Below are 27546 nucleotides of genomic sequence, written 5' to 3'. Positions count from 1 at the left end.
AATTGTGGCGTTATAGGTGGCACTCCATGTAGGAAAAGCTCTTTAAATTATAATTATATTTTTTTAAAAATTGAATTAAACATTCTAATAATTAAACATTTTACATTAATTTGTTGAAAGACTTTAATTAGAAGCAAAGTATTTAACTACTTTATTAATACATGTTCGTTATCATTATTCTTTTAATGAATTTCAGTTCTCACTGAAGGACCTATCAAAGTTGCTATGGTGACCCAAGACGCTGAACCCCCAGCTACAGTCTTGTGGGAAACGTAGTCCTGAAAATCTTAATTTGTGGAACAGTCATCCAAAAAAGAAAGCCAATTTACTCCATTACCCAGAATCCACCATAACAGTAACTCGACGAGAGTTATGCTTACCACTTTTAGGTTTTCGAGCACTTTTTCTAATAACGTTTAAGCATATTTTGACGATAGAAATTGAAAAACGTTGACTGTTGCGCTTCGCGCACAATTTTAGTAAAGAAAAGACACCAACGTGATAACTGGGATTACATCATATTAAGGTGCAGTGCTGTATCAGGTGATTATGGCATTTCCAGGTCACAATTCTGACCTGTTTAGGTGGAGAAGAGTTGGCTCGGCAAACAAGGTAAGTCTAGTCTTTGGATTCGTGTAAATTCATAGACTGTGCTAAACTGAACGCTATACTGCATCTGTTTTCCCCAGTAATATCCCTGAGAGAGGGAAATAATTTGGCTAAATGCTCTTTGAATAATAAAGAAGGAAAAGCACATCTGTGTTATTACCGTGTATAAACTCGTGGCTCATGTCAGGGGCCCGTTCAGAAATGTCACCCGGCCCTATCTCTGATACTCACATGCTTGCAGGCAAGCTAGCAATGGCACAGACTTTTGGACGTGTGAGAAATGATTTTGAACTAACCTGCTGATTTGAAGCAGTGGCTAAGCTTTTCTGTGAAATAATCCGCAGACTTTAGGCCCTTGGCTCAGCCTCCAATTTGCAGACTGCCACCGCAGCTCAAAGTGTCTCTGAGCCTGTCTAGGCATTTTTAAGCACTCAAAGGTGACCATGAGGCCAGCATTTTTTTGTGTGTGAGAGCTCTTTGGTGTTTCTTACAGAGAATATTAGCTTACACTAATCTTTCTTTCAGATTCACGTAAAGAAAGGTGATATTGATCAGTGGAAGAAGGTAAGAAATGTGTGTGCTCAGTTATATATATTTTTTATTTATTATTGAGTTGAATGTCTTTGGGGGTTTGGGAATTGTGTGACGAAATTGTTAACTTCAGCTTTGCATGTGTGTGTCCTTTCCCTGACCTCAGCGAGTGGAGATGGCCTCAGAGTTTGCTGTGTCGGAAGTCTTCTCACACAAAAAACCTCATTCAGGAATCAGCAGCCTAGCTGTACCATTGCAAAGCACTGAACAGCTGAGAGATCATGATGAGGCTTACAGTGAAGGTAGGTGCCTTATAATAAATAATAATAAATAACCTGTCTGTGTAGAAATGCTATCTATATAACCACATAGAGTACAGCAAGAGGGATGATGATATATGGCCTGTTGTTTGTTGCAGCTCAGGCCCTTTTAGGTGACTGGCTGAGTAATAAGCTGCGGCTGGAGTTGGAGTTGGAGGATGAAGATGACCTGATGTGCTCTGCTGAGAGGACAGGCACAGCTGCATCAGCTAGTGCTGTGCCTGCTGCTTTAAACTACAACAACTTTGATGGTATAAAATATTACCTGATGAGATAACCCAAAACTCATTATTTATTAAGACCTTCTCCATTAGACCTGTGGCCCTGATGGACGAGGCGGTACAGAACACCTTTAAAGAAACAGTGACCTCTAGAAGATTTACTCATGATTATGAAAGGCTCATTCAAAATTCAGTGTGGGTTTTATATTGCTTCAAATGGCCTCTGACTGCTAGGCTTTATAAGAGTATTCAAAACAATCAGTATGCAGTACTGTGCAAAGGCCTCAGGCCACCGCTCATTTATTTTTATTATTAAGCTTCCAAAGAACCATACTTTCTTGTAGTTTTTTAAAGTGACCAATAGTTCTCCAGGTCTCAATGTTTTTCTATATAAACGTATATCAAAGTACACTAGAACTGGACTGAAAATCAGTGGCAACAGGTTTGATGGAGTGATGATTCCAAGTTTGAAAATTTTGGTTCAAATCATCAAAATATATGGAGTAGGTCAGGAGAGAGGTGCAACATTTATGTGTTAAACATGTTTTATGTTCTGTCATGATTTGGGGCTGTATTTTACCAGTGGTGTTAGGGGTCTTGTAAAAATCGATGGAATTATGACCTCAGAAAAATAGGATCAAATTTTGATCCACCATTGCAACGCCATCTGGAATGCATTTGACCGGCAACAAGAAAAACACACGATGGAACATTGTCAGTCATGGATTGGCCTTCCCAGAGCATGGATCTCAACATTATTGAGGCAGTGTGAGATCATCTTGACAGAGAACAGAAGAAAAGGTAGCCAGCATCTAAAGAAGAGCTTTGAATGTCTTTTAAGAAACCCGGAGAGCTATTCCTGAACACTACTTTAAGAAATTAGAAGAAAACTGCCTAACAGAGTTCAGGCTGTGTTGACGAATCAAGGTGTTCGTACCAAATATTGACTTTCAAGCATTCAGTTCATTAGGATTGTACAAACTGTTTTTGCATTTTATACTGCATGCACATTTTATGATAAATTAATTCACATTTCCTGCAAAATATAAAGAAAATATAAAGGTGGCTGAAGACTTTTGTACAGTACTATTTCAGTCTGCATTACAGTACCATTGGACAAAATGTTGCCTGACTTGGGCATCACACCATTAATCTTACAAGTATTGTGCAAGGAATTAAAAGCACTGGTTTCCAAGATAGAAGGAAATTAATATTAAAGCTCGAAATGTTGAAAAATGGTCATCAATAATGTGAAGTACAGTCTTTTACAAGTACTTCAGTTGTCATATTTCTTTTCCAAAAATACTTAGAACTCTATAACTGCCTTGTCGAGGAAGAAGAGCAGTCAGCTGTCAAAGGCTTCCTACAAGACCTCATGGAGCAGGAGCTGTTGGACTCCAGGATGATGGAGGATTTGGCACTTGATGCTCATCAAACCAGAAAAAGATTTAGAGACCCGATCGTTACCATGGAAGCCCGACACCAACAGGTAGTCCGTATCAAGAGATGCGAATGCTGAAGGTTTGGCTGTTGCTGTTGTGATGCATGTCGCTGAGCAAATCATCTGGAATGACGTGTGTTCGTGTGATGTTTGCAATTGTACAAAATGCTGCTCAATTCCAATGCAGGTGCGAGAAAACAGGGCCCAACGGGAGGCTGAGAGACAGAGGCAGCAGAGAGAGAGGGATGTCCTACGAGCTGCCAGAGAGGAGGCGAAGAAGAGGGAACAAGAGGAGGAGATGAGGAAAAGGCAGGAGAAACGCAGGCAGGAGGAGATGGTTCAGCAGGAGATGGTGAGGCTGAGGCGGCAGATGGAAGAGAGGAGAGGCCTGGAACAGACTGTTCGACAGAGGTAGGAAAAGATTACAACAAGCCGATTTATCACCCAGCAGATCACATTGTTTGTGATCTGGTTTGCTTCACCTTCCTTCCTGGTGGAGAGAATGGATTAGTGGTAACCTGTTGACAAGGAGAGCTGTGATCAGCCATATCAGTCTGGTGAGCAAAGATAAAGCTGCATTGTAAATCATGCTCTCACTATGAGTGTAAGGCCTTTCTTTACCACAGGAAATGTGTCATAACTTTAAATATTCCTCATGGACAGCAGTCAGCAAGTGTCACAACATATATCTGCGATGCTGTCACTATATCATATTAATGATTTTTTTGTCTACAGTTAATAATACTGACAAACTAAAAAGCCATTTAAGGAATTAACAAGAGAGCTGAGACTTGAAGGATTATGGGAGGTGAAGTGTTTAGAAAGAGACCACACATTCTCTATGAACTACAAAATGACACAATATATGAAACTAAGAAAAAGTACCACAAAAAATAGAAGATTTTATCCCAATTAGCATCATTGTGCTAACAGTCTCATGTTAGCTGGCAAGGCTAATGTTTGGCTACTATAAAACATATAGTAGCCAAACATTAGCCTATATAGCAACACCATTAGTGTTTCAGGTATTTGTACAGAAACCAAAAATATAATAATGGTTAAATGGAACTTAGAGGTTTGAGTATTGAACAGGTTGTTGTTGATTAGTAGTCTGGGTCTGTGTGGCTCAGATTGGGCCTTTTGTGTGCAACTATCCATGTAAGAAAGTGATCACTCCATGTACAGGCACGAAGTCTGATATCTTCTTGGACAGGTGTCCATGCATCTTTCTGACCTTTTCATAAACAACATGAAGCCCCTTTAGAGGAATGGTGTTATATTTTGTATATATTCATTTTTGCTTTATTTGTTCTTTTTAAATATACTTTAAGAAGTTTGTATTGCAGTCAAAATCAGATAAGGGCAGCACCATGGATGTTTATTTGGATATTGATTTGGACATGAGATTTGACCTTATTACATAAAATGATACTACAGTATCTCATTCATGACAGTGCTTTCTTGAGGTCAGAGGTCAAATGGGGCATAATGTTTGGATGCAAACTATAGTGTGATATTTAGCATACCAGTACCATTTCTTAAATTTACACGGGGTGCCTTAAGGCACACAGGTTTTTATGTTTGTATCTTCTGTGTTATGCACATTAGGTTTATGTATAATGAAATGTGCCACATAAAGAAAATTGCCATCATGTTTTATATATTAATGTACAGAGAGAGAGGAAGAGCAGAAGTGCAGATCACAGCCAGAAACCTCCATTCAGCTCCAACACCTCTCATTAAACAACAGCATGAGGACGCTAAGCGACTGTATCAAGAACAAATGATTCAAAGAAAGGTTCACATTAACAACCTTAAGGTTGGTACCTGGAAGCTAAGTATGTTTGTGTAAATACTGTAGATTCAGTTGTGTTAAGAAGTTTGCATACACTCGTCATGGGAGTGAATGTCATGGTAGTATTGGGCTTTCACTGATTCCTTTGAACTGGTCTTGGTGGATTGACTGTACAGCAGACATTTTGATTGGTAAACTTGACAAGACCAAAGCCTATTAACTTTCCATTAGTGATAATAATTGGCTACAACTGGTAGTTTCTTTTTCACAGAGTAAAAAGGATTTGTTTGACAACACTCACTGAACTGGCCAATACTGGCCAAGGAACTCAGGAAAAATCTAAGAAGAAAATATATTTACATAAATTGGCAAAGGTCACTTGGAACCATTTCTAAACAACTGCAGATTTCAAGATCAGTTCATACAGTTGCACATACGTACAAGTTATTCAGATGTGTCCCCAGTTTCTGAAATAAGACCCAAACTGTCACCCTCAAATAAGAGGAAATTGGTTAGGATATTCAGAGACCACCAAGTCTCAAGCCTGCTCTGAACTGGAAAGTGCTGGAATGCCAGTGTCTTGGCCTGGAGAAAGCTTTTATGGTCAGACAAGGCAAAGATTAGGCTGGTTGGCCCCAATAACAAACCTAACAACACTGTACCAGCTGTCGAGCATGGTGGCAGTAGCATCATGCTCTGAGACTACTTTGCTGCCAGTGTCACTGGTACATTACACAAAGTGGATGGAATATTGAAGGAGGAGGACAGTTCAAGGAATCATTAAAAGCCCAAAATTACTATGACATTTATGCCCATGATGACTGTTCATAAACTTCTGACCACAACTGTAGGTTGCTACTATATATGTGAATTTATGTTTCGCATGAATTTGTGTATATGGTTTAGTGTCTGCAAAGGCATTTCTCTGGGTGGTATTCAGTCGTGCTGGACCGAAGGCTACGTATGGGTAAGGCCAAGGCTCTCTATGACTGGAAGAGGCAGCTAAAAGCATGGCGGGCGTGGCGAGCAGTGATGTGGGCAGAACGAAAGCAGCACGAGGTGGCAAGAACAGAGGAAGCACTGCGAACCGAAAGCAGGCAAGAACCAGAGATTGTTAACATTAAAGTAGCTTTTATTGTATCATCGATGTCCTCCCCTTCTACCAAAATCTAAAATCAAACTATTAATTGAGAGTATCTCAACAGGTCACTCATTGACTGAGAAGCATTTATATCCAGGGTGCAGTGACCCAGCAGTAATTGAGGGCAAGAAATATGATCACATCCGTATCCTCCTCCAGACAGTGCCAGCTGGCTGCTGAAAGTGACCGAAGGCGGTTGCTACGGCGATGTCTGAATGAGTGGCAGCTATGGTGTCGGACGGAGAAGGAACAACGTGAGCTTTTGGCCCGGCAGCAGGAAATCAAACAAAAGATGGCTGCTCTAATCAGTGCTGCATCAGCAGGCAAACTCAAGGCCACAGAAAGTCTGGCTTATCGGCCAATAATGGCCCCACCGGAGGCACCAAACCGGACCACAGAGAAGGTGAGACTCACAAATCCTCATGTCATCAGCAACGGTGCACTCTCTTCATTAATGATTCCCACTGAACACAATCTGAAAAATATTACAGCGAGTGAAATCATGACTAAAACATCAGCTTTGATAGGCGGTGCTGAAAGCCTAATTACAGAGGCAATTACTGAGTTTCGGAGCTTAACTGAATGAAAAAATTTCCCTTTTAACGTTCCTCTTTGCATGAAATAACCTGACCTTTACTCAGCCCTTCAGCCAAAGAAGGTTTTGAAATATTTACAACTCTTTAGAGAGCAGGGATGATGAACAGGAGGGCAGAGACCTGATGGAAGAAATGCTGGAGAAACACATGAGATGCGTTGGCTGGTTTAACCATTACAGCAGAGAGTTGTTTTGATGATGTTTTCTTTCCTCGTGTTTACTATCTGTCTCTATCGTGACTCTCTTATAAAGGAAAGTGATGTAATTGTCACAGTCGGCTATGTGGGAGGCAGGAACTTGACAAAGAGAGAAACACTGAGAACACTGGAGGGACAGAATAGAAACACAAAAGGGACTAAAGGCACAGAATCATAATAAACACCAGGAACGTTGAACATAAACAGAAGGCTATTGAGCTAAACCCCGGATGAACCCAAAAACCTTTAGTGCAGGAGCACAGGACTAACGGCACGAAATAAAACGAAAGCAACCCGTAAGGGTAAGGAAATAAACCAAACGCGTAAACACTAAGAAATAAAGAAAGACAAATATCAACAATAGAGAATGAAGAACTATAATGTTACCTCCTTTGACAGTATCACAGTATCACCTTAAAGCACTTGTTGCAGGCTGCTGAGTTTGCATCTTTTGCTGTGAAGTACAGCCAGACTTTTGACCGCTTCGCCTTGGGCATTTTTAATCTGTAGCTCTGCTCTAAAAGAACCTACATACGTGGACCTGCCTACTATCCTCAGAAATGTAAAATAATTGGCTAGAAAGTGTATCACAGCTCAGGAAAAAAAAGCACAGAAATAAAGCACCGAAATGTGCGCTGCTTTTCGGTCTGGTTACTACCGTTTATGTCAGAACCGGTGCCATCATGGCACCGGATACCGGTACCCATCCTTACCTATCAGAGACTTTTTCTGTTAATGTATCAGAATTCTAAAAGGACAAAGTCTTAGTAAAGTTTGAGCAGCCTTGAGAGACCAAGAGAAACTTTTACTGCATCTGTGTTGTCGCCTTAGGCTCTATGTGAACCTAGCTTCTATGTAAAATCCCACCTTCTCTTTTCTATTCTCCTCAGGAAGATCGCTACAGCTCTGACACTTTAGCCCCCGAGACCTCTGCACTACCTCAGGAAAAGAACCCTATGATTACTGCAGCCCGGCCCTCTCAACCGTGGCAGGTGACCCGACGCCATGCAGCACCCACAGCTGCTGAGCTCCACAGGGCATGGCAGAAAGAGGAGGAGGGTGGTGCCTGCACCCGTTCGGTATTGGTATCACCAGGCAGCAGGTTTGAAAACAGACATGCTGCCCAGAAGCAGATCATCGCACAACAGAGGAAGCTGCTGAAAGAGCAGCAAGAGCAAATTACCCGGCTGAAGCAGGAGCAGAACATGAGGGGCTTGAGGCTGGAAATGGAGAGAGCTGCAAAAGTTACCCAGTCAACAATGCTTGGAGGCTTGAGACCAAAGACTCGCAATATTGACACCAAGGTGGAGAGGTATGTTCAGTGCATATCGTATGAACCGGTTAGCTCTAGATTAGTGTGAATCATTTTATAAGTAATACGTATTAAACTGAGTGTTTATTTGTTTGTGACACCAAACAGCCAACCCTGTGTCATCAGCAGTTTTTATAGTTCCACCCTGCCATAAGGCACCTTTTATAAAGGATTTAAAGCTACAATTATTGGCTTTTTCACTGAATGATAAATAATTAACTAATGCTCTGCAGGTCCATTATAAGCCAAAAAGCAACTTCTGGGCTGTCAGTTTGTGCTATTAAGTTATAAATAATTAAGTCATTAATAAATGCTTTTAGTTTCTGTCTTTTGTTAGTCTATCCAGTCTGCTGATGCCAAATGTTTCTAATTTCATAACAAATTAAAGCAAAGTATAATTTTTGCAAAGTTTTGAATAATGAGTATGCTTAGTGTCCGTCCATCCTTTATAACTTCTTCTCATTTATAGTTCCAGATTTACATTTCCTGTTTCGCTTTTTCCTTGTGAAGCCCGAGGTACTCTCAGGCCAGCTGAAAAATATAGTTTTGCAGCGAGTTCAGGGTCTAACAAAAGGTGTCCTCGTTGTTGGTTGTGCCCTACAAAAGCGTCAGGTGGAGGTGTGCTGGAGACGATCCTGGTCACTGCCCAAACCACCTCACTGGCTTCTTTCGACCTTAATGTGGTGTAGGAATGTGGTGTTTTTTCTAGGGGTATAACCGTTTTGAGGGGGAGAGCGGGCTTTTCTGGACTTTATTTGATAGAACAGTGAAGACTAGACATGTAAATAGGATAGAGATTGGGGGAAGGACACGCAACAAAGAGTCCTGGTTGAGACTCGAATGCGGGACACTGGATTGAGCCTTTCAGCTTATGACTGCCTGCTCATCCAAGTAAGCTAAACTGGTGTCACAACTTTAAAATCTGATTAGGAACCCAAAGCAAGGTGGAAAAAGCCCAGATGAACTGGATGTATATAAGCTCCAGTGCTGCTTCATAAACAGGGAAACTGGTGTCCCCTCCTGAAGACCCCCTGCAGGAAAAGACATTTGGCTCAGGTGCAGTGAAAGCTGTGAGCTTTGCAAAGGCAGATTCTGAGCATCGTGACATGCTGGACCGTCATTGAACAATCCGTTCATGCTTAAAAATCCTGTACAAACATACAACTTACAAACTCCACACAAAAAGGCCCAAGCTGAGCTGAAGGTTCAAAGCCAGAACCTGCTTGGTATGAAGACACACTGCACCACCATGCCCACCTGTAGCTTGTAAATGTGTATACAAATGTACTGCTGTGCTTTCTCATGAATCAGCTGTGGAACGGGTCCACATGAAGAAGGACGGAGCCCACTGAGAGATATTTGTCACAGCCTGCATGTGCAGTTTGGATGAAGCCAAGGAGGGATGACCTTTCACTGTGCATTATTTAAACTTGGAAATGTTCGTGTGACAGATGTTGAAATGAAACCATGTTTGGTTGGTTCCTCAGGCTTAGAGATTTAGAGCCTGTGCTGTTTAGGTTGATCCCGTATACTAAATTGTTTCACATACTATTTTTAACCTGGCTTCACACTCAGCCTTGTGTAAGACTAACTCCACACACTCCGAATTTGTTAACAGCTCTGAAACCTCTCAAGATGAGTAATCACTGTTTGTTCACTTCTCTTTCCTCGGCGCAGACTAATGGCAGAACAAGTGGAAAGGTTTATTTGTGTGAACACCTCATTAGGTAAAGTTAAAAGGAACCAATATTTCATATGTGTAGTTTGGTACTATGGTATAGATAATTACGGTTTCCATAATATAGATGAAGATGCACTGCGGTACAATCTGTTACCCGATAACAGCTTTTGTTATTAATATAAATCATGGAGGAGAAGATAAAAGAAACAGATGATGTTTAAACTTTAGAATGAGTAAAAGGAAAGAAAAAGTTTATGACTGCTACAGGGGGAATACACTCTCCAAGCAGTGTATACAGTAACAGAAGAAAGCTCGGCACATTGGAGTTCATTTACAGATTTACAGACAATCTAATGTATGTCAGTCAAGTTTGGCTTTGGTCATTACCTTTCTGAGTAACACTTGCCAGGAACAGTATCAGACAGACTTCTGACAGGCCTTTGTTTCTGTTGCAGGGCACCGAGAGGGACTGGAGAACCTGACAGTCAGAGTGCACCTTCAAGCAAAGCTGTCACGCTGCAGACATGCCCCCATCCACTCACCACAGGTCAGTATTAAAAGTAGCTCATTGTGCAGGGGAACTTGCACGTTCACACATGCACAGAAAGTTCATTTCCATCTCCCAAAGATGTGGTGAAGCACTGCTGTAGCTCTTTTATTCAGGAAATTAAGTGACTCCGAGTCACACTTGTGAGCAGTTTACATTTGGGCCGATGTGTTCGTGTTCAGAATGAAAAGTCTAAGAAAGAAACGTGTACATGACCAATCACTGGACTGCACAGAAGAAAAGCTTGTCATCCGCTCACTTTCCCTCCGTCTCTCTGAAGCCATGGAGGCCCGAGCACGTCAGCGAGCAGAGCGAAGGAAGGAAATTGAGGAACTCAAGAGGAAGAAAGAAGAAGAAAAGCTGGTAAGCTGAAAGGTCGTTTTCTGGGGAAACGTGGGGGGTTTTTTTTGCAGCAGCAGCTGTGGTTCAAGTGGTGGCTCTGATTTCCCATGGGTTGGTGGTTTGATTCCCTGCCCCTCATTGTTTGTAACTGATCTCAGGAAAGACGTGAAGCCGGGAGTGTGTGTGAATAGGTGAATGAGAAACCGATAGTAAAGCAGTAGAAGCCAGCTAAGGTTAAAATGCACTCCATAAGTGCAGACCTCTTACCATTTTTATTTTGGGACCTCCAAAACAGCTGTCGTTAAAAAAAACACATCCAAATTTAATGGCAAACACAACTTTCAGGCTCAGATGAAAGCCGCTGAAGAGCTCAGGCTGAGGGAGGAGGAGGAGGAGAAACGCAAAGCAGCAGAAAGACGTCGGGAGGAGAAAAGGCTGGAAAGAGAGGTGAGGTGTACTTGATATTTTATGGATGTCCGCAAAAAAGCGGAACTTCGTGGGTCTGAGTACAAGAAGCGGTTCTCTCATGTGACTCCCTGCAGAATATTAAAAATAATCTCGCTTTGTGTTTCTGCACAGAGAGAAGAGGAGAAACAGAGACAACTGAAAAGGCAACGGGAGCTGATGGCACTGGCCCGCCAACACCACTGCAGAACGTTGTTGCTGCGGCGGGGCCTGGCGCCATGGAAACGCCTCATTCAGCTCAGACAAGCCAGTGTGGAGGTAAATCACCTGTCCTGTCCATTTCAGCTGTCAGTCTACAGCGACACAGGGAGCCAGCAAGTACTATTGTATTTCTGGCTGTGAGGAGTAAACTAAAAACATTTGTTTGACTTTAACACCATTAATGTGTTAAAGTGGCAATTGTGAGCAATGTACACAATAACTGACAATTGTGAGCAATACACAAACTGCTCTGGTTTTTTAAAAAATAAATTATTGTCACTCAAAAACCGAGCCAAAGGCAAATCTACGACACACTTTGGACGTGAAAGTGCAGAAGGAATACGTCCAAACAAAAGCTTTCTAGCAGCACTCCCTTGACATCATCACTATTTCATCCTCCAAATGTTCCTGTCTTAGCAAAGCTTAACAAATGAACACAGAAAATCTTTTGTATTCATGTTTCAGAGCTTGTTATAAAACCTCTCTGTTTGGATGCGAGTACATGGCTTTTCTACCTGGCACATATGATTGAGTTTACATTCACGAGTGCACACTGGTGCTTTTCCCCCCCTCTTTTTCATTCCCTGCCAGCTGGCTGAGCGTCATCACACTTTCATCCTCCTGAGGCAGTGCACATTAGACTGGCAGCAATCAGCAAGAGAGTCTGTGTCTGACAAAGAAGCTTGTGCTGACCAACTGCACCAGCACTTTTTGCTTCGGAGGAGCTTAACCTGCTGGAAAAGGGTGCGTATACACCTGCACACATACAGACGCCATCCGGGGCTGACTAAAAGAAATATCTTTTTCCTAATCTCCTCTTCTACCTGCTCAGTCATATTTTCATTTTTCCAGTCTGTATGAGTGACAGGTTAAAGGAAAGAAGCCAGCCCTGTGCCTCTGTTTTGCTGTCTGTGTTTGCTGGCATGACTTGGGTACACGAGAGGGATCAATGCAAATCAAAACAAAGTTCTTTCCTACCACGAGACATTCCTGTGTTCATGTGACTTCTCTCTCCCAGTTGATAATAAACCATCCACAGGGCGATATGGGTCACTGATCAGCTTGATGAGTATGAAAATAATGGAAATCATCTGCTGTGACCTTCTGAGTCACCAGCTCCCCAGTCACCACCCACACTATCAGAAAAACATCAAATAAGGAGACAACCAACACTTATATTAGATTTTCCTTTAGTTTTTCAACCATCTTTTATATCCTGATTTCTTAGTGTTTTTTAAAAAATATTTTTCACACTTACATGTTTCAGGTCAAAAAAAATTAACATTAGACAAAAATAACTGATTAAATACTAAATTTAATCAGTTATTTGGGGCAGCACGGTGGCACGGTGGTTAGCACTGTTGCCGCACAGCAAGAAGGTCCTGAGTTCAATTCCACCATCAGGCCGGGGTTTCTGTGTGGAGTTTGCATGTTCTCCCCGTGTTTGCGTGGGTTCCCTCCGGGTACTCCGGCTTCCTCCCACCATCCAAAGACATGCAGCTTGAGGGGATAGGTTAATTGGAAAATCCAAATTGCCATTGTGTGAATGTGCGAGTGAATGTGAGTTCGAATGGTTGTTTGTCCCTGTGTGTTGGCCCTGTGACAGACTGGCGACCTGTCCAGGGTGTACCCTGCCTCTCGCCCTATGACAGCTGGGATAGGCTCCAGCGCCCCCCGCGACCCTGAAAAGGATAAGCGGAAGCGAATGGATGGATGGATGGATAAATGCATTTTTTAAATACCTGGCCCTATGCGGAAAAAAAATAATAAGAGCAATTTTTGGAAAAGCTGAGTTCATTTTCATAATTCAGTTGTCTAATTACCCGACCTATTCAATCAAGAAATCACCAAAACAGAACCTGTCTGGCAAAGTCAAGTAGACTCCAAGAGGTGATTGACTCATTACAGAGGTCATGTCATGGCACACCCTGGACAGGTCAGCAGTCTTTCACAGTGCTAACACATAGAAACAGACAGCCATTCGCACTCAGATTCACACCTATGGGCAATTTATAGTTACCACTTAACCTAATCCCACTAAATGCATGTCTTTGGACTGTGGGAGGAAGCCGGAGTACCTGTAGAGAACCCACACAAACTCGGGGAGAACATGCCGACTCCACACGGAAAGACCCTGATGGTGGAATTGAAATCAGGACCTTCTTGCTTCCCCCCCCAAAAAAGTAATAAAAACTAATACAGCACTTCATAAAAAGAACACCAACACCATACCAACAGTGTCGAGGCTGCTTTAATACTTCAGGACATGGGCGATTTGCCATAATTGATAGAACCATGAATTCTGCTCTCTACCAGAAAATCCTGAAGGAGAATTTATGGACAATGATCCAAAGCACACCAGCAAGTCCACCTCTGAATGGCTAAAAAAGAAATAAAAAATAAAGCTGTTGGGGCGGCTTAATCACACTCTGGCCTCAAATCAGACTGCGATGCTTTGGCGTGACCTTAAACTGGCTGGTCAGCCTTCAATGTGGCTGCTAAAGGTGGCACAATCAGTTTTTAGGTTTATGGAAAAATAACCTTTTCACAATGCATCAAGATGATATTTGATGATCTGAAACATGTAAGTGTGATGAATACCAAAAAAACTAAGAAATCAAGAAAAGGAAAAATACTTTTTCACAGCACTGTGCATCTCATCTTATAATTTTTGTTCACTTTTACTGTATTCCTATTTGTAAGCAAGTGTTTTTCATTCCAGATGAGAGACATACAGATAATTCAGGAAGAGCGAGCCGAGCGCTTCTATCGCACACGCACTCTGAGGAGGTTTCTGCTGGCGCTGCTGGACCACGTGACTCAGGAGAGGCTGGTGGAGTGGGAGCATCAGGAGCTGGCTCTGGAGCATAATGAGAGGTCTGCTACCCCTGACTTTGCCATATGTTCACAGTAATATAACCAGCCAAGTGGGTGTTATTATATTTAACAACTTGAAAGAACTTTAATTACAAGTTAAACTGCTGAATCAGAACAGTCTTTGCAGCTCTTAGAGAAAGGACAGGGCCTGCAAGCCTTTGAAGATGTAAACATTCATTTGACCTCTAGGCATTTTCAATAAGAGACTCTCAAGACCTCAAGTAGCCCTGAAAAAATAGATTTACTAGGAAGTTGTGTAGATGGTAATTCTATAATACACATTGCAGAAGCAGTTTCTGGATATTCACCAATATGAAATATGAAGTGCATCTTTTTTTTCCATCTTCCTTTTCCAGTGTAACTTCCTCTTCATTAGACAGAAAATTTATACCACCATCTCCTTGACTCCGGTGCACCAACTCATATCTGCTGTTAGCTGCAAATGTCTTTTCATATCATGATTAATGGAGTCTGTTGGGATGCTTTTGTAGCTCAGTGTGTAGCGCTCCTAAACGGGCCACGTTTCTGCAATAATAGCCTTTGTAGATACCCAAAAGTCAATAAATCTGGGGGGTAATTGTGATATAGCGGTCTTATATAAAACCATCTGTGCTTGTATGGTCTCCCTAAATCCTAGAGCCAGCATGCTAACATGCTGCTGTTCATGCCATAAATCTGTTAAAGTAGCAAGCCAGAATTTACACAGACAAGATACTGCTTAGATTCTTCTTTTCCTGGCTATTTTAATTATGATATACTCGCACAGAGTTACATGTGAGAACTTATTAGCTGTTGTCATGCTAGAGGTCCCTTTAATCCATTTTGTTATTGCTCACTTGCTCTGTTCCCGTCTGTCCCTCCATCTGCCTGCATATCAGACGAGTGCTGCGGCAATGTTTCCTGGCCTGGAGGCAACTTCCATGTTTGCTGCGCAAGGAAAGAGAGAAGGACGAGCGGAGGGAGAAGCTGTGCCGCAAAGTGACTGAGGTTCTCCCGGATTTCTGCTCCCATCCACTGTAACGCCTCTGGGAAGACCGACAGAACGGGCAACGTACTGCATACTGATGCAGGCGACACGCAAACATCTCAGCATCACTCTGGAAGATGACACACTGCACACTTCTTACATTTATTTTATAAAATATTTTCACAGAAACACATAAATCAACCAGAGCAATTATTGGAATACAAAAAACAAACAAAAAACCCCCCCAAAAAAACCCTTTAATGCCTGTGAGAACCAAAAGCAGTGAAAAACTCATTTCTAACTGATGCCAAAACATATTGATTCATTTGCGTTTTCCATTTATCTAAGAGTTGTTCCATTTCTGAGTCAGTTTTGAAACGGATTAAAAGAGTCAAAGTAACCGTGTGGTAATAACTAAGCAATCAGCTGCTGTGGAACTTCAAATTAGCTGGCCTATCTGGCCTGTGCCAAAATGTTTCAATTAGTTGTGATAAATATCCATGAATTCGTTTCACAAGGCCAAGTAAGGTCAAGTGCAGTCTGTTTGTGAATGATGAAAAGGTTATAGTGAGCCCTAGAGAGCCTCCTTGAATATCCTATCTGTGCACTCAGAGGCATCATCTTGTGCTGTGTTCAGACAAAATGTCCCCACCAGGATCAGCAGATTGGAGTTATTGTCTCGCATCAAGGCACTACGAAGGAGGGGAGACATAAGGTCAGCCTTCAAGTCAAGGAAGACATCCAGCGTGAAGGACTAGTAATATTTGTTTGGCAGAGGTGACGTATATGACCAGCTGCATAGAGGAGATCCTGCATGTCCTTCACATTTATGGCAGTATGTGCATCTTATGGGCGTGAGTAGTTGTTATTGCTAAGTGTCAAAGTCAGTGCAACTCCATATGTTGCACGTTAAAAACGTAGCAGCTCTGAGGTTTGCTGCCAGCAGCACGTCCAATCAGTTAAAAGGAGTCATGCTGCCATCCAGTGGACACTAACACACCAGCAGCCACAATTCCCAAACTTTAAACAGCATTGCATCACAAGTCTCTCACACCAAGTCAGTGGGAGAGGGGGGAATCACTTTGTCTCCCATGCTCATGAACTCAGACCAGTTGCCACGGAAACCTCGGGAATAGGCGCCAGTGTTCACGACGAGTCCCCAGTAGGCGCTGCGAGCGGTTTTCTCTCGCAGGGCGATGCGGGCTTCGCGCTCGGTCACGTTGTAGCTGACGTTGATGAGCTGTATCGCCAGCAGGTGAAGCAACCCGCCCGTCACGATGCTGCTGTACCACGCACAGGTGAAGCAAAGAGCAGTGCTGGAACACAGACAAGGACGGAGGTAGTCAATTTTTTTCTTTTTTACCAGCAAAAGGGTTTTATTTTCATGCTCAGCCACTTTCAAAGATAAAATATTTAGTGTAACCAGTTTAAAAGGGTGTAAATGGACAGATCACAGTTAAAAGAACCAGTATTTTTACATATTGAGGGCATGATACTCATTCACAGTTTTTAACTCTGAGTTCAGTAGCAGTGCCAGTACTAGTCATTTGAACTACTTCACATGCATGCTCGTTGCTCTGAGCAAAAACTGTGAATCTTTCTCCAACAGCTTAATGGGCACTGCTTCAAGGTACTCTTGAAAGTGATTCAGTAGAGCGAAAAAAGCCAGACACTCAATATGCTCATGGAAGGTCCTCACTTACTTCTGGTAGTTCTGGGAAAAGTATTAAATGGCTGTGCAGTGGGTCAGTGAGGATCTTAATTGCTGCGAAAAAGGCTGTCAACCCTATTTTCTGTGGACTCTATCTCAGCTGTGGGTGTTTATTTAAGCACAAGTACTGACGCTGTGCAGTTAAGATGTTTAATTTTGTTCACAGGGTAACAATACAGAGGCTCCTAATTTTAATTAATAAGGCACTGTGAATACATATGTTGATTACATTACATTTTAAGGAAACCTGCCTGTAGAGCCTGATTTATTTATTATGCTCTTTCTAGTATAAATACTAGTACAGAGTATATAATCTGTTCCATTTGTTTGGGTACCTAGGGTTGCTAAGCATTTGACCTTGACATTCATCGTTAGGACACAAAGTCAAACCATATCGAGTAACAGATTATATGAGAGCTGTACAACACACTTTTTACGACATCACAATGACGCCATAACAGACTAATTCCATCATATTGGAATATGGACAACATACTGGAGATCAATGAGAAGGCGAATGAGGAAATAAATTACATGTATGATCACCTGTGATGAAATAATGAATTAAAAGTAAACTCAAACACTTCTTCTCATTCATTTTTAGTTCACTTCCATATTTTAGATCTCAGCATTAATCACCACAGGTCCACATGGTGAACGTCATTATATACAAACCTTACTGAGCTGATTATAAACCTGTATTTACACAGATTTTTTTTTTTTTTTTACAGCAACACCAAGTCTTCTCTGCAAAAAAACAAAAAAGTTGATTTAAACTGTGTATTTCACAATAAAGCTGACGCCAAAGATAACACCGCCACTAGTGTAGTGTGGCTTATGGTAGTGGTATTATCCTTCCATTTGTCACCAGTGTTTCCTGATGTCTGTGGGGCAATGCCTTGTTTTCATTCTGGATTTGGTCTCTGTTTCAGAACCGTTACAGCCCTGATGCTAGTGCCAGAATTCAATTAGCTATGCATAAAAATTGGAAATCTTTACAGTTTCCAATCAATACACACATACATGCATAGTCATTTAAGGCTGCTCCCTTATTTCAAACAGTGAATGAATCTGAAAGTTACAACTTGGCACAGATTTGACACCAGATGTCCTTCCTGATGTAATGCCCATGTATCCTGGCTCGGTGGAGATGTTTGACCATAATGCACAGAAAAACCAAACACATCATATCAGCACAAAAGCTTTATGCTAACTATAAAGTGCAGTGGTGGAGGGAAAATGATTTGGGCTTGTTTTGTGGCCACAGAAACTGGACATGTTGCAGTCACTGATTTGACCGTGAAGTCCTCTGTGTACCAAAGTATTCTAGAGACAAATGTGAAGCCATCTTTCTGGCAGCTAAAGCTTGGTTTTAAACTGGGTCATGCAACAGGATGATGATCCAAAACACTGCAACAAATCTACAAGAGAATAGTTGAAAAATAAAAGAATAAAGGTGTTGCAATGACCCAGACCTCAAACTGACTGAAATGCTGTGGTGGGACCTTCACAGAGCTCTGCATTAATTAATTCCTGCAAACCTCAATGAACTGAAGTAATGTGGTAAAGAAGAATGTGCCAAAATTCCTTCACAGCAACATGATAAAGCCAAACAGAAAATACCACTTCAAAGTTCTGCTAATGGTGGTTCTACAAGCTCTTGATTAATGGGGTATACTTAGTTTTTGACAGAACTGTATGTCTGTTTCCACTACCTGTACTGGTTGTAGACTCCTGGGCAGTAGAGTAAGGCGAAGAGGAGATTTTGCCGTGGACACACACTCTGTAGCACCAGGCTGATTCCGTACAGGGACGTCAACAGGAAGAGGACGAGCGTGAGCAGAAAGCTGCGGTGATTGGCCTGCCCCACACAGCTGTTTATCCTGCCCCGACACAGACAGGAGGGGACGCACAAACACACGTGTACACACACAAGCAGACAAAACATTGTACTGAGACTCCAGGGTTACACTACACTACACACAAACATGCAGGAGCGTGCATGGTATAGAAGGATGGCAGCAAGGAAATTGTGACGTTAACACAACATAGAAAAAAATATGTTGAGCTAGACACAAGAGGACAAAGATATTCATTCTCTCTGAGCTCATTACCTGCAAAGACAGAGTAACTTAACTCTTATAAATTAAAGGTGTTATTTTAGATCTGCGTGGTCTTTGTGCAGAAAAGAAGCAGGTCACAAACAAGACAACTTCAGTGTTTGAAGGAGAAGAAAGCAGTGATGACAGGCAGGTCGAGTGAGAGGAATTTGAATGGAACCCACCAGACACAGTGGTGGTCGAGACGCAGCACGCAGACACCACAGATGCGACAATGCCCCGCCCTGGGGGGCCGCACCATCCTGCATGCCTGACACCAGTTCTTTCGGTTGCTTTCCTTCATTTCCTCCTCCGCATGCTCCGACACCCCAGCCCGGTTGGCTACAGTCATCGTCACATCCTGCCTCCCACCACTGAGGGAAGGGTTTCTGCCTGTGGGGGAGCTGTAATACGCCACCTTGCTGTGAACGGACTCTTCGTTTGGGTGCAGGATGCCCGGATCTCTCTTGGTGTGGAAAAGAGCCAGCAGGGTGAGGACAACCCCGACGCTTACCAGCGCTAGCTGAAGCAGTCCAAAATCCCCACGTGGAAACACCTCAGTGATGAACAAGTAGTACATGTACGCCAAGGAGAAAAGGGCCAGGCTGAGGAAGAAGAGGGTCCGTCCTTTCTTACGGTGGGTGAAATAGTAGTACCACAGCACTAAGCCCGGCAGAGCTGTCAGAACCACCATCCCAATCAGGAAGTGGAGAGCAGCAAGGTGCAGCAGGGCAGGAAGGAGAAGAAGAGGAGGAATGATGGACAGGTCCACCTTGCGAGCTCCACCCCACAGCCACGGCACACGAATCCGATCTGTGACGACTGCAGCCACCTGTGACAGGGATTCAGGCTTCTGAGGTTCCCTCTTCAGAAACCTGATGAGGTAACGGAAAAGCTGTAATACTTTTTTTTAATTAAAGTAACCATGTAGGGAACTTACTAACATGTTTCAAGCACCCAAAATACAGACAGAGAACTCAAATACAAGTTATTCATTCATCATATTTTCATAATAAACAGCAGATTGCAATTACAATGTGATTTTTATACCCTGAGTGTCACTATGTGAAAAACCTGATATTGATGATACAATAAAGCATTCAGTCATCAGCAGGACTCATGCTTCTGACTACCAAATTAGTCGACTAATGGAACTATCAAGAGCCCAACATTTACTGACGTGACGGCAAATGAAGCATTTCTTATTGGGCCATAAAGCTGCAACAAGCACACACAAATCACACCTGAGGCCGAAAATTATAGGTCTTCCCCTCTCTTCTACGACGCTCCCAACAGGAATACAAAAAAGCTTCATATTACGAAATATCTCAGAATAAGTGGGCCTCAATGAAAATGTGATTTTAATGGGGTACAGTGTTGGGCAAGTTACCTTGAAAAAGTAATTAATTATAGTTACTAGTTACTTCTTCAAAAAAGTAACTGAGTTACAAGATTCTAAAAGTAATTAATTACTTGAAAAGTAACTATTGCATTACTTTAAAAAAAAAAGTTTAATCCTCTGGGGTCCAGGGTAGATTTGGCCATTTTTAACTACTTTTGATGTTTCCTCTACATTTCACCTTTAAAAACTATTTACTTTGCCTTGTTTGGTATCATTCTTTTCAGCGTGTATGAATTTACAGTTATGTTTTCATTTTGACATACTGTATTAACACAATTGATCTAAAATCAGACAAAAAAAAAAACATAATATCAGAGTAGAAAAAGTTGGATTTTTTACTGTAACAACCACAAACGTGTTTAATGAATCATATTTCATAACTTTAAATGCAAATATAAATTGTCAATTTTAAAATCATATGCACAGCTTTTGCAGCCGTTTACCTTTTACCCCCCTTTTTTTAATAACAATTTCAAACTATTTACATAACAATCAGCTGTTCTGCATTCAATAAGATGGCGCACAAATTATTTGTGCCACTCCAAATATTTCTGTCCACTATAAAGGAGAACATCACAGCCCGATACCTGCAGGTCTGACAGCAGCAGGTGTATCACTCCTATTCTCTACCTGGAAGCAGCAGCCGCCTGATTGTTCTGACACACAACACAAAACTATCCACAACACTACACACTAACTACACAAGACAACACATTAACTACTTAACTAACTTTTCTGCTGTCTCTCTCTCTTTCTCTCTCTCACCATCACTCCTAAAACTTCCCCCTCTTCCTAAACAACCAAATGTCATGTTGCCATATCATTTTTTGATTGGTCGACATGGTGCATTTTTCCACCAACATGAAAGGGTAGAGGTTTTTTGCTGTTGTTGTTGTTGTTTGGTCATAAGCAGAGAGTGCTTGCTAGCTCTGTCCTAAACATGACAAAACTATTCAGGAACAAACACCGCGTATATTTTGTTTATCATGACTCTGGTTTTACGTGGCCTATCAACACAATTTAAAAACTGGTATATATCACCTTGTTGCTTTGTCATCTTAAAGTGGTCATGTGATTGGCTTACCGCGACTACTTCATTCTTCCTCAGTCAAACAGCAGCACTCATGCGATTGTTTTGCTCCCTTAGCTCCAGGTGTTGTGCCAAAAAGTGATCGTCAGGGAGAAAGTGATTGCCGTCCGCGGGAGCGCGCGGAGCTGCTTAACGCTGTAGCGCCCAGATCTTGGGGGGCCCTGATTACTTACATAGACAGCTGCTTCCGTGCAACTGATATAAGGTGCAATAAGCTGAAGACAGCTTCAACCGTCTGTTTGTTGAAAAATAGTTTTCCTTGTTAGTAACTGTAACGGCGTTGTAACGATAGTTATAGTGATTAGTTAGATTACTCGTTACTGAAAAAAGTAACTCCTTACTTCCATCACTGATGTGGTAGAAATAAAATTATCTGATATCTTTTGTTTTAGATAGACAGAACTAAGACAGTAGTTACATTTTTAAATTTACTTTCTGGGTTATAATTCTGTTAAAGCATCTCTGTAAGAACAAGCAAGACAGTTTGTGCCCTTTGCACATATAATGCAAGCAGCAGCAGAGAATTACCAGCACTTTCAGCTGTTCTGTTATGTGATTGTAAATGATTTGGCACAGTGTTTAAACCAGATGGCCTTCGTGACACAGCCCTTCCATTTATCCGGGTTTTGGACTGGGCACTGGGAGTACACGTGTACATGTGACCCCATGACACTGGGTTAATGTCTCCTCCCAGTGTCAAACCAAGGATCTTTCACATAGAGTCACTGATCCCAGCACTGCTATATTAGAAGCTTTGGTATGAAAATGATGTGATTCTCTTTGGATTTTGCACCGCTGGTCAGACAAGTCCAGGAATTTGACCAAATTGTCTGATTTGTGTTTTGTTTTCTGTATATTATTTCTGCTGGTATAATAGATCTTTAAAGGTTGCTCCTTTTTATTTATAGTATTAGTATTATACGTTTTTTGTCTTGATTTAACTACAGTCTGTGTGTTTGTTGTAGTTATGTAGTTTTGTGAAAATCCCCTAAAGTCTGAACCAGTAACATTTCAACTGTGATGTTAAATTGTTACTAAATTTATAAAATCTAAAAAAAACATTAAAGAAACATGGACTTTAATCCTTAGCTGACTAACTTTTCTCATTCTCTCCTAAAAACTGATGATCTTTAGCAGGGCCTGTGATTGGCCAAAAACAGCTCAGAGGAGGGACAGGAGTCTAGTTCAGATCAATCGAATTACAATTCACCTAAAGACTATTATGGATTTTCATCGAAATACACCAAAAACAAGTTGTCTATCTTGCCTTAAATTGGGGCACAAAATTAAATCTCGCATTTCCCACCTGTCACAGGCGTCATCCAGGTCCTCACAGTCACAGCAGCAGGCTGCTACATGGCTGCGCTGTCCATGTCTGTTCATGTATTCGCAGCAGCACAAGGCTGCCTCCTCCTCCAGCACCTTCTTGGCTTGCCTCTTCATTACAGAGAGCCCTGCAGCCTGTCAGAGGTTTTAAAAAAGGTAATGAGTTCGAGGAAAGTGAAAAGTTGCAGATGATCAAAGGGAAGGGAAAAGTATTAAGTGAAAATACCTTTACCTGATTTGCTTTCAGCTAATAATCATTTGAAAATACCACTTTGCTGAACTGACCTTTTCATGCAGCAGCTTACCAGACACTTGCATGCATTTTAGATGGTGGAGTGCTCTGAACAGATTTCCACAGCACTTTCACGTCACTTCCTGTCCTCACATCTGTCACACATCTGTCACCCTTTAATGATTTACAGCAAATGATCAGTCCCCCCACCCCCCGCACACTGGCTTGTTTATGTGGCACAGATGGATATGGATTTGGGTTGAGGTGGTTTCAGCAGTTATAGCAATGGCAGGTCTTAGGTGGCCTCTCAATCATGGCATGACAAAGTGGGGTTAATCCTTCAGCTGAGTTAAACCTCTATCTTTGGGAGGAATATGAATGAGCCTCTGATTAGCAATAAATCACAGAATGAAATTGTGTGTTATTATTAAAGCTCAGCCAGCAATCACGCTAATGTGTTAAAAAGGACATTCTGGGTCAGAAAAGGTTACCAGCATCTAATTAGGGTCCTTCCAGGCACCCTTGGATCTGTAAGATCCTAAAGAGAGGACAGATTGGGTTACATGTACTGATTAATGGGCGTGTGCTAGCACCAAACAGCACATCTGCTCCCTGACAAATAAAGAAAAATACTGCTGCAAGGGCTTACAGTGTGACTGTTGCACTCAGCAATTTTACAGCTGTGGTGTTTAATGCTTTGGCCAAAAAGCTTTTCAGGGCAAAGCACATCATTTTGCTTCAATATCTAGGAATTGCTGTCGTTTAGGATGGAAGACGTCACTTTTACAACTCTGATTATTAGCTGAAAGCAAATCAGCAACATTTTTCATAGTTAATAGTTCCAGATTGCAACTGTCGAGGATGCTTGCTTTACTTACTTTATATAATTTTGCTGTAAACACCATATTTGTCTGACACAATCGAGGCTCATTCTCATCCTAGGCCAAACTCTCAATTTGAATGTGAAAATAAACAGCATAAAATAACATTCTCATTTGACTATATACCAGAGCCAAAGAAGTGTGACAAGGAAACCTCCAACAATGTCTCAGTGTCTCAATGCCCGTTGCTGACAAAGAAATGAAGACAGACCGATATACAATCACTCCAACCGATATTTGGGGGACTCCAGTATCTGATATATTAGCTGATATATTGGGGTTTTTTTTCACATACACACAAAACATAAACCAATGTACCTAACACTTGTTATGTGTACTTTTATGTGTATTTACTCGTTCACACTCTGCTTGGATCAGGGTTTGTTACTGCTTTCTTACCAGGTTTGTTACCTTGTTACCAGCAGTGCCCTCTAGTGGACAAACTATGCAACAGCAACAGTGATAACGTGCCTGAATGGTGTTTCTCCCATTTCTTCTTTACTTTTTTCATTTATCAGCTGTTATAAATGTTGATACGGAGAGATCTGCAAATTGATAATATCACGTAGTAATATCAACTGTTACGCTATCAGTATTTTGCACCAAAAGCATGCCAACAGCAGCTAATAGGGTAGTGGTTTACACATTTTCCTAACAGCAGCAGATTGAATTCCTAAGCTACTGAGCTTCTTTCTGCACAATTTCAGTCAAATGTTAAAAAATGACTGTAAAACACTGAGTACAGATGGATAAGGGTGGAAATTCAGATCATGTTGAGCTCTGTGGGTTTAGGGAGTCATCAACTAAATGGGATTTGCATCTAATTATTAAAATAATCCCAACATTTGGAACATTAGTTTGTTTACTTTTAAGCTCATGAAAATGGAGGGACTACATAAAAAAGGCTGCAAATCCTCAGTTTTAGTGCAGACTTTTATTCTAAACCCTTTCCGAAAGTCCACACTTTAATTACATTTTTCCCATTTCATTACAAATACATTTAACTGGTGTACAGCAGCAAAATTAGGAAGATTATGTCACTGTCCAAATGACTGTACATTAAAAGGCAGAGCTGCACAGTTAAATTCCTGAAGCTTGTAAAGACATAAAAAGTACTTAAAGTGGCCTCACCTCCACTCAGTGCTCGGCAGAAAGCAGGATTTACAACATCAGTCTTTGTACATGTGCAAAGACTCAAATAGTAAATGGACTGGTACTTATATAGGACCTTTCTACTCAAGTTAAGATACTACACATCTCATTATCACAATCACCACTCAATCACAGCACTTTTATCTATGCCTAACATTTACATAGTTAAGCTCCCATGGATGTATCCAGTCCAACGCATGTTCCCATGGCTTCCTACTGGTAGAAGACCACCTTTGCTTTTTTTTTTTCCAGAGCAATAATATTCTCATACTTCCTAAAACGGGTCTGAATGTACCACTAGTGGTCAAGGAAGCTACACCTCGTTTGGAAGTCAGCCTCTTAGACACCTACACACCTGGTAACTGACCAACCAAGACACCATGCTAAACCTTCCAGGTGGAGGACCTAACAGCGGCTGGCTGTAGCTTAATATATACTTTATAGGTAGGATGACCAGATTTCCCACTTTACTATTCTTTCTCCCACCTCCCAATACTACATACTGAGGGAATGTCCCACATGTTGCTTTCTCACAAGAAACAAGGCTGTAAAAGAGATGTGCTGATCCACAGAACCATCCCTACAGAAACCCAAAAATGATTACCACGCAGAACAGCAGCTGCGATTACAGATAACCAAAAGTTACAACAATTGTAGTGGCATATAAAAAAAACTACCTTTCAGGTTATTTGTAGCCTTACTGCAAACTCCTTACCCCACATTTAGTCAGCATATATAGAGACTATCGAGTGTTATAAACATGAACATTCTATAGAAAACCATTGAGACAAGTGTTACTTCACAAAACTGCTGATTGCTGCAACTTGTGTTATCAATGAAATTTTACTTAGGGTAGATGGGGAGCCAAGATGGCATTAGAATAACTAAATACACGCCTGCTTATGAATAATCAATTAACATCATCAGTTATTTTTTTCTGCAGCACACCTGCTCTAAACTATACCTTGCATAATAAACTTTTGTCCCAGTAACAGGATGCTGTGCTGACACATTCAGTAAAAATCAGTTTTTATTGGAGACGCTGTGACTTTAAACTCGACTGCATGTAAATATTAGGACTTCACCGTTTTCCCTGGCATTTAACCCAATGAATCCTGCAGCTTGTCGGTAACATAATTGCAGACTGCAGCTCACAGTTAACCGACGTTCAACCGACGTTTACCTGCCAACAAGCCGCCGTCTCACCGGAGCGACACACTGCGTCAAAGCAGGTTTCACGACCCGACAAACCCGGGTAAACATACCTGCACACGGGGCTGCTACATGCAGGTTTCACGACCCGACAAACCCGGGTAAACATACCTGCACACGGGGCTGCTACATGCCAGCCTCTAGAAATATCGACTGGAACGATTTTCCCCCGCCGTGCTTCTTAACGGAAGTCTCGGTCCCGGCAGCAGAGCTCGTATCCGGTGTTTCTGCCGCTAAATGCAAGTCGCGTGAAGTGACCGCGGAACGGCGGCAACTGCTGGGGCGGGGGCTGGGTTTGAGTATCCGGCTCGGCTGGTGCTTCCTGCAGGAGCCGGGGGGTGTCTTCTGCGTGGACGTCCAGGTTTCGGTACACAGAGAAGTCCTGCTTCCTCCTCTCCAAACTGGCTGAACTGTTTCTGTACTGACGTCACATGAAGTGGCTTTTCCCCGCCCAGCCTACTCCCACATGATGCTGCTACTGCTGCATGCACAGCTGTGCTCAGGTGAAGTGCTGGAAAAGCTGTGTACCAACACTCCATCAAAACAAACAGTCAGTTTAATGGTCTTTGTGAGAAGCTTCGTCCCGTTATAAATTAATTATAAGTAGCTTATCTTACTCTTGCACATTTGGTTATGCAAGAGAGATAATGCCAACATTTTTTTGGACTTTTATAACTTAAATCCGGGCATAATTGATGATTGTGGACATGGCAGTTTAGCACACGTGTGCTAAAAAGTGATTATATTAGATACATAGCCATCTGATTGCTTTTAATATAGTTTAGTTTCCATAGTGTAATTTTTCGGTTTAGTTTTAATTGTTATAAGTTCCAGTTTTAGTCTTTAATTATTACTGTATGGAGAGCATATGTCACAGGCAAGATTTAGGAAAATTGACTCAGTCTTGTAGACTCAAAATCTCAAGAACTAGTCCCATCAATGCCTCATCAGATAAGCTAATGTTTTAACATTAATCTCAGTTCCTTCACATGGACTCAAATTGCAACAAATACTAGGAATGACCCACCTACCTGAGCCTTAAATATTAGCCATCTGTGTAAGTATCATATTGCATCATGGCTCATTGTCATATCAGAAATATATAACCAAAACAATGCACGCTGTCCATAGTCTGCTTTTTGAATACTTAAAGAGAAAACTAATTTAACATCAAATAATGCTTTTATTTGTATGTTTGT

The 27546-nt window shown here is 41.7% G+C and overlaps 2 protein-coding genes across 4 annotated transcripts; one reads left to right on the top strand and one right to left on the bottom strand.

Annotated features, from left to right (window-relative positions):
• Window positions 1-28: 28 nt before the first annotated feature.
• ccdc191 (coiled-coil domain containing 191) lies at window positions 29-15825 on the top strand. The gene is made up of 17 exons (XM_026179585.2): window positions 29-612; window positions 1135-1173; window positions 1307-1442; window positions 1559-1711; window positions 2992-3170; window positions 3310-3533; window positions 4797-4941; window positions 5824-6014; window positions 6218-6461; window positions 7741-8162; window positions 10299-10390; window positions 10671-10753; window positions 11078-11179; window positions 11312-11455; window positions 11990-12142; window positions 14121-14275; window positions 15154-15825. The coding sequence occupies exons 1-17, from the start codon at window positions 550-552 to the stop codon at window positions 15293-15295; spliced, it is 2667 nt and encodes an 888-aa protein (XP_026035370.2). The 5' UTR covers window positions 29-549; the 3' UTR covers window positions 15296-15825.
• On the bottom strand, window positions 15386-26799 carry zdhhc23b (zDHHC palmitoyltransferase 23b). Of its 3 annotated transcripts, none has more exons than XM_080306507.1 (5): window positions 26459-26799; window positions 22851-23005; window positions 19238-19927; window positions 18669-18836; window positions 15386-16558 (listed from the first exon to the last, which is right to left on the bottom strand). In XM_080306507.1, exons 2-5 carry the CDS (start codon window positions 22985-22987, stop codon window positions 16291-16293), a joined length of 1263 nt encoding a protein of 420 aa, XP_080162633.1. In that variant the 5' UTR covers window positions 22988-23005; window positions 26459-26799; the 3' UTR covers window positions 15386-16290. The 3 variants fall into 3 exon arrangements, with proteins under 3 accessions (XP_080162633.1, XP_026035373.2, XP_026035374.2); XM_026179588.2 differs by lacking the exon at window positions 26459-26799 and adding an exon at window positions 26401-26423; XM_026179589.2 differs by lacking the exon at window positions 26459-26799 and adding an exon at window positions 26319-26417.
• Between the last annotated feature and the right edge of the window lie 747 nt (window positions 26800-27546).

This window comes from Astatotilapia calliptera, chromosome 9 (genome assembly GCF_964374335.1).
Source record: "Astatotilapia calliptera chromosome 9, fAstCal68.1, whole genome shotgun sequence".
Classification (NCBI taxonomy): domain Eukaryota; kingdom Metazoa; phylum Chordata; class Actinopteri; order Cichliformes; family Cichlidae; genus Astatotilapia; species Astatotilapia calliptera.
Note: the sequence above shows the minus strand (reverse complement) of the source record. Positions and strands in the feature narration are given on the sequence as shown.

Coding starts and splice junctions, on each gene's coding strand:
- zdhhc23b (XM_080306507.1), bottom strand. CDS start 22,987: ATGAAGAGGCAAGCCAAGAAGGTGCTGGAGGAGGAGGCAGCCTTGTGC. Junction 19,928..22,850: donor CTGGATGACGCCTGTGACAG/GTGGGAAATGCG, acceptor TTACCTCATCAG/GTTTCTGAAGAGGGAACCTC. Junction 16,559..18,668: donor GGAGTCTACAACCAGTACAG/GTAGTGGAAACA, acceptor TCTGTGTTCCAG/CACTGCTCTTTGCTTCACCT.
- ccdc191 (XM_026179585.2), top strand. CDS start 550: ATGGCATTTCCAGGTCACAATTCTGACCTGTTTAGGTGGAGAAGAGTT. Junction 10,754..11,077: donor AGAAAGAAGAAGAAAAGCTG/GTAAGCTGAAAG, acceptor CACAACTTTCAG/GCTCAGATGAAAGCCGCTGA. Junction 14,276..15,153: donor GCTCTGGAGCATAATGAGAG/GTCTGCTACCCC, acceptor CCTGCATATCAG/ACGAGTGCTGCGGCAATGTT.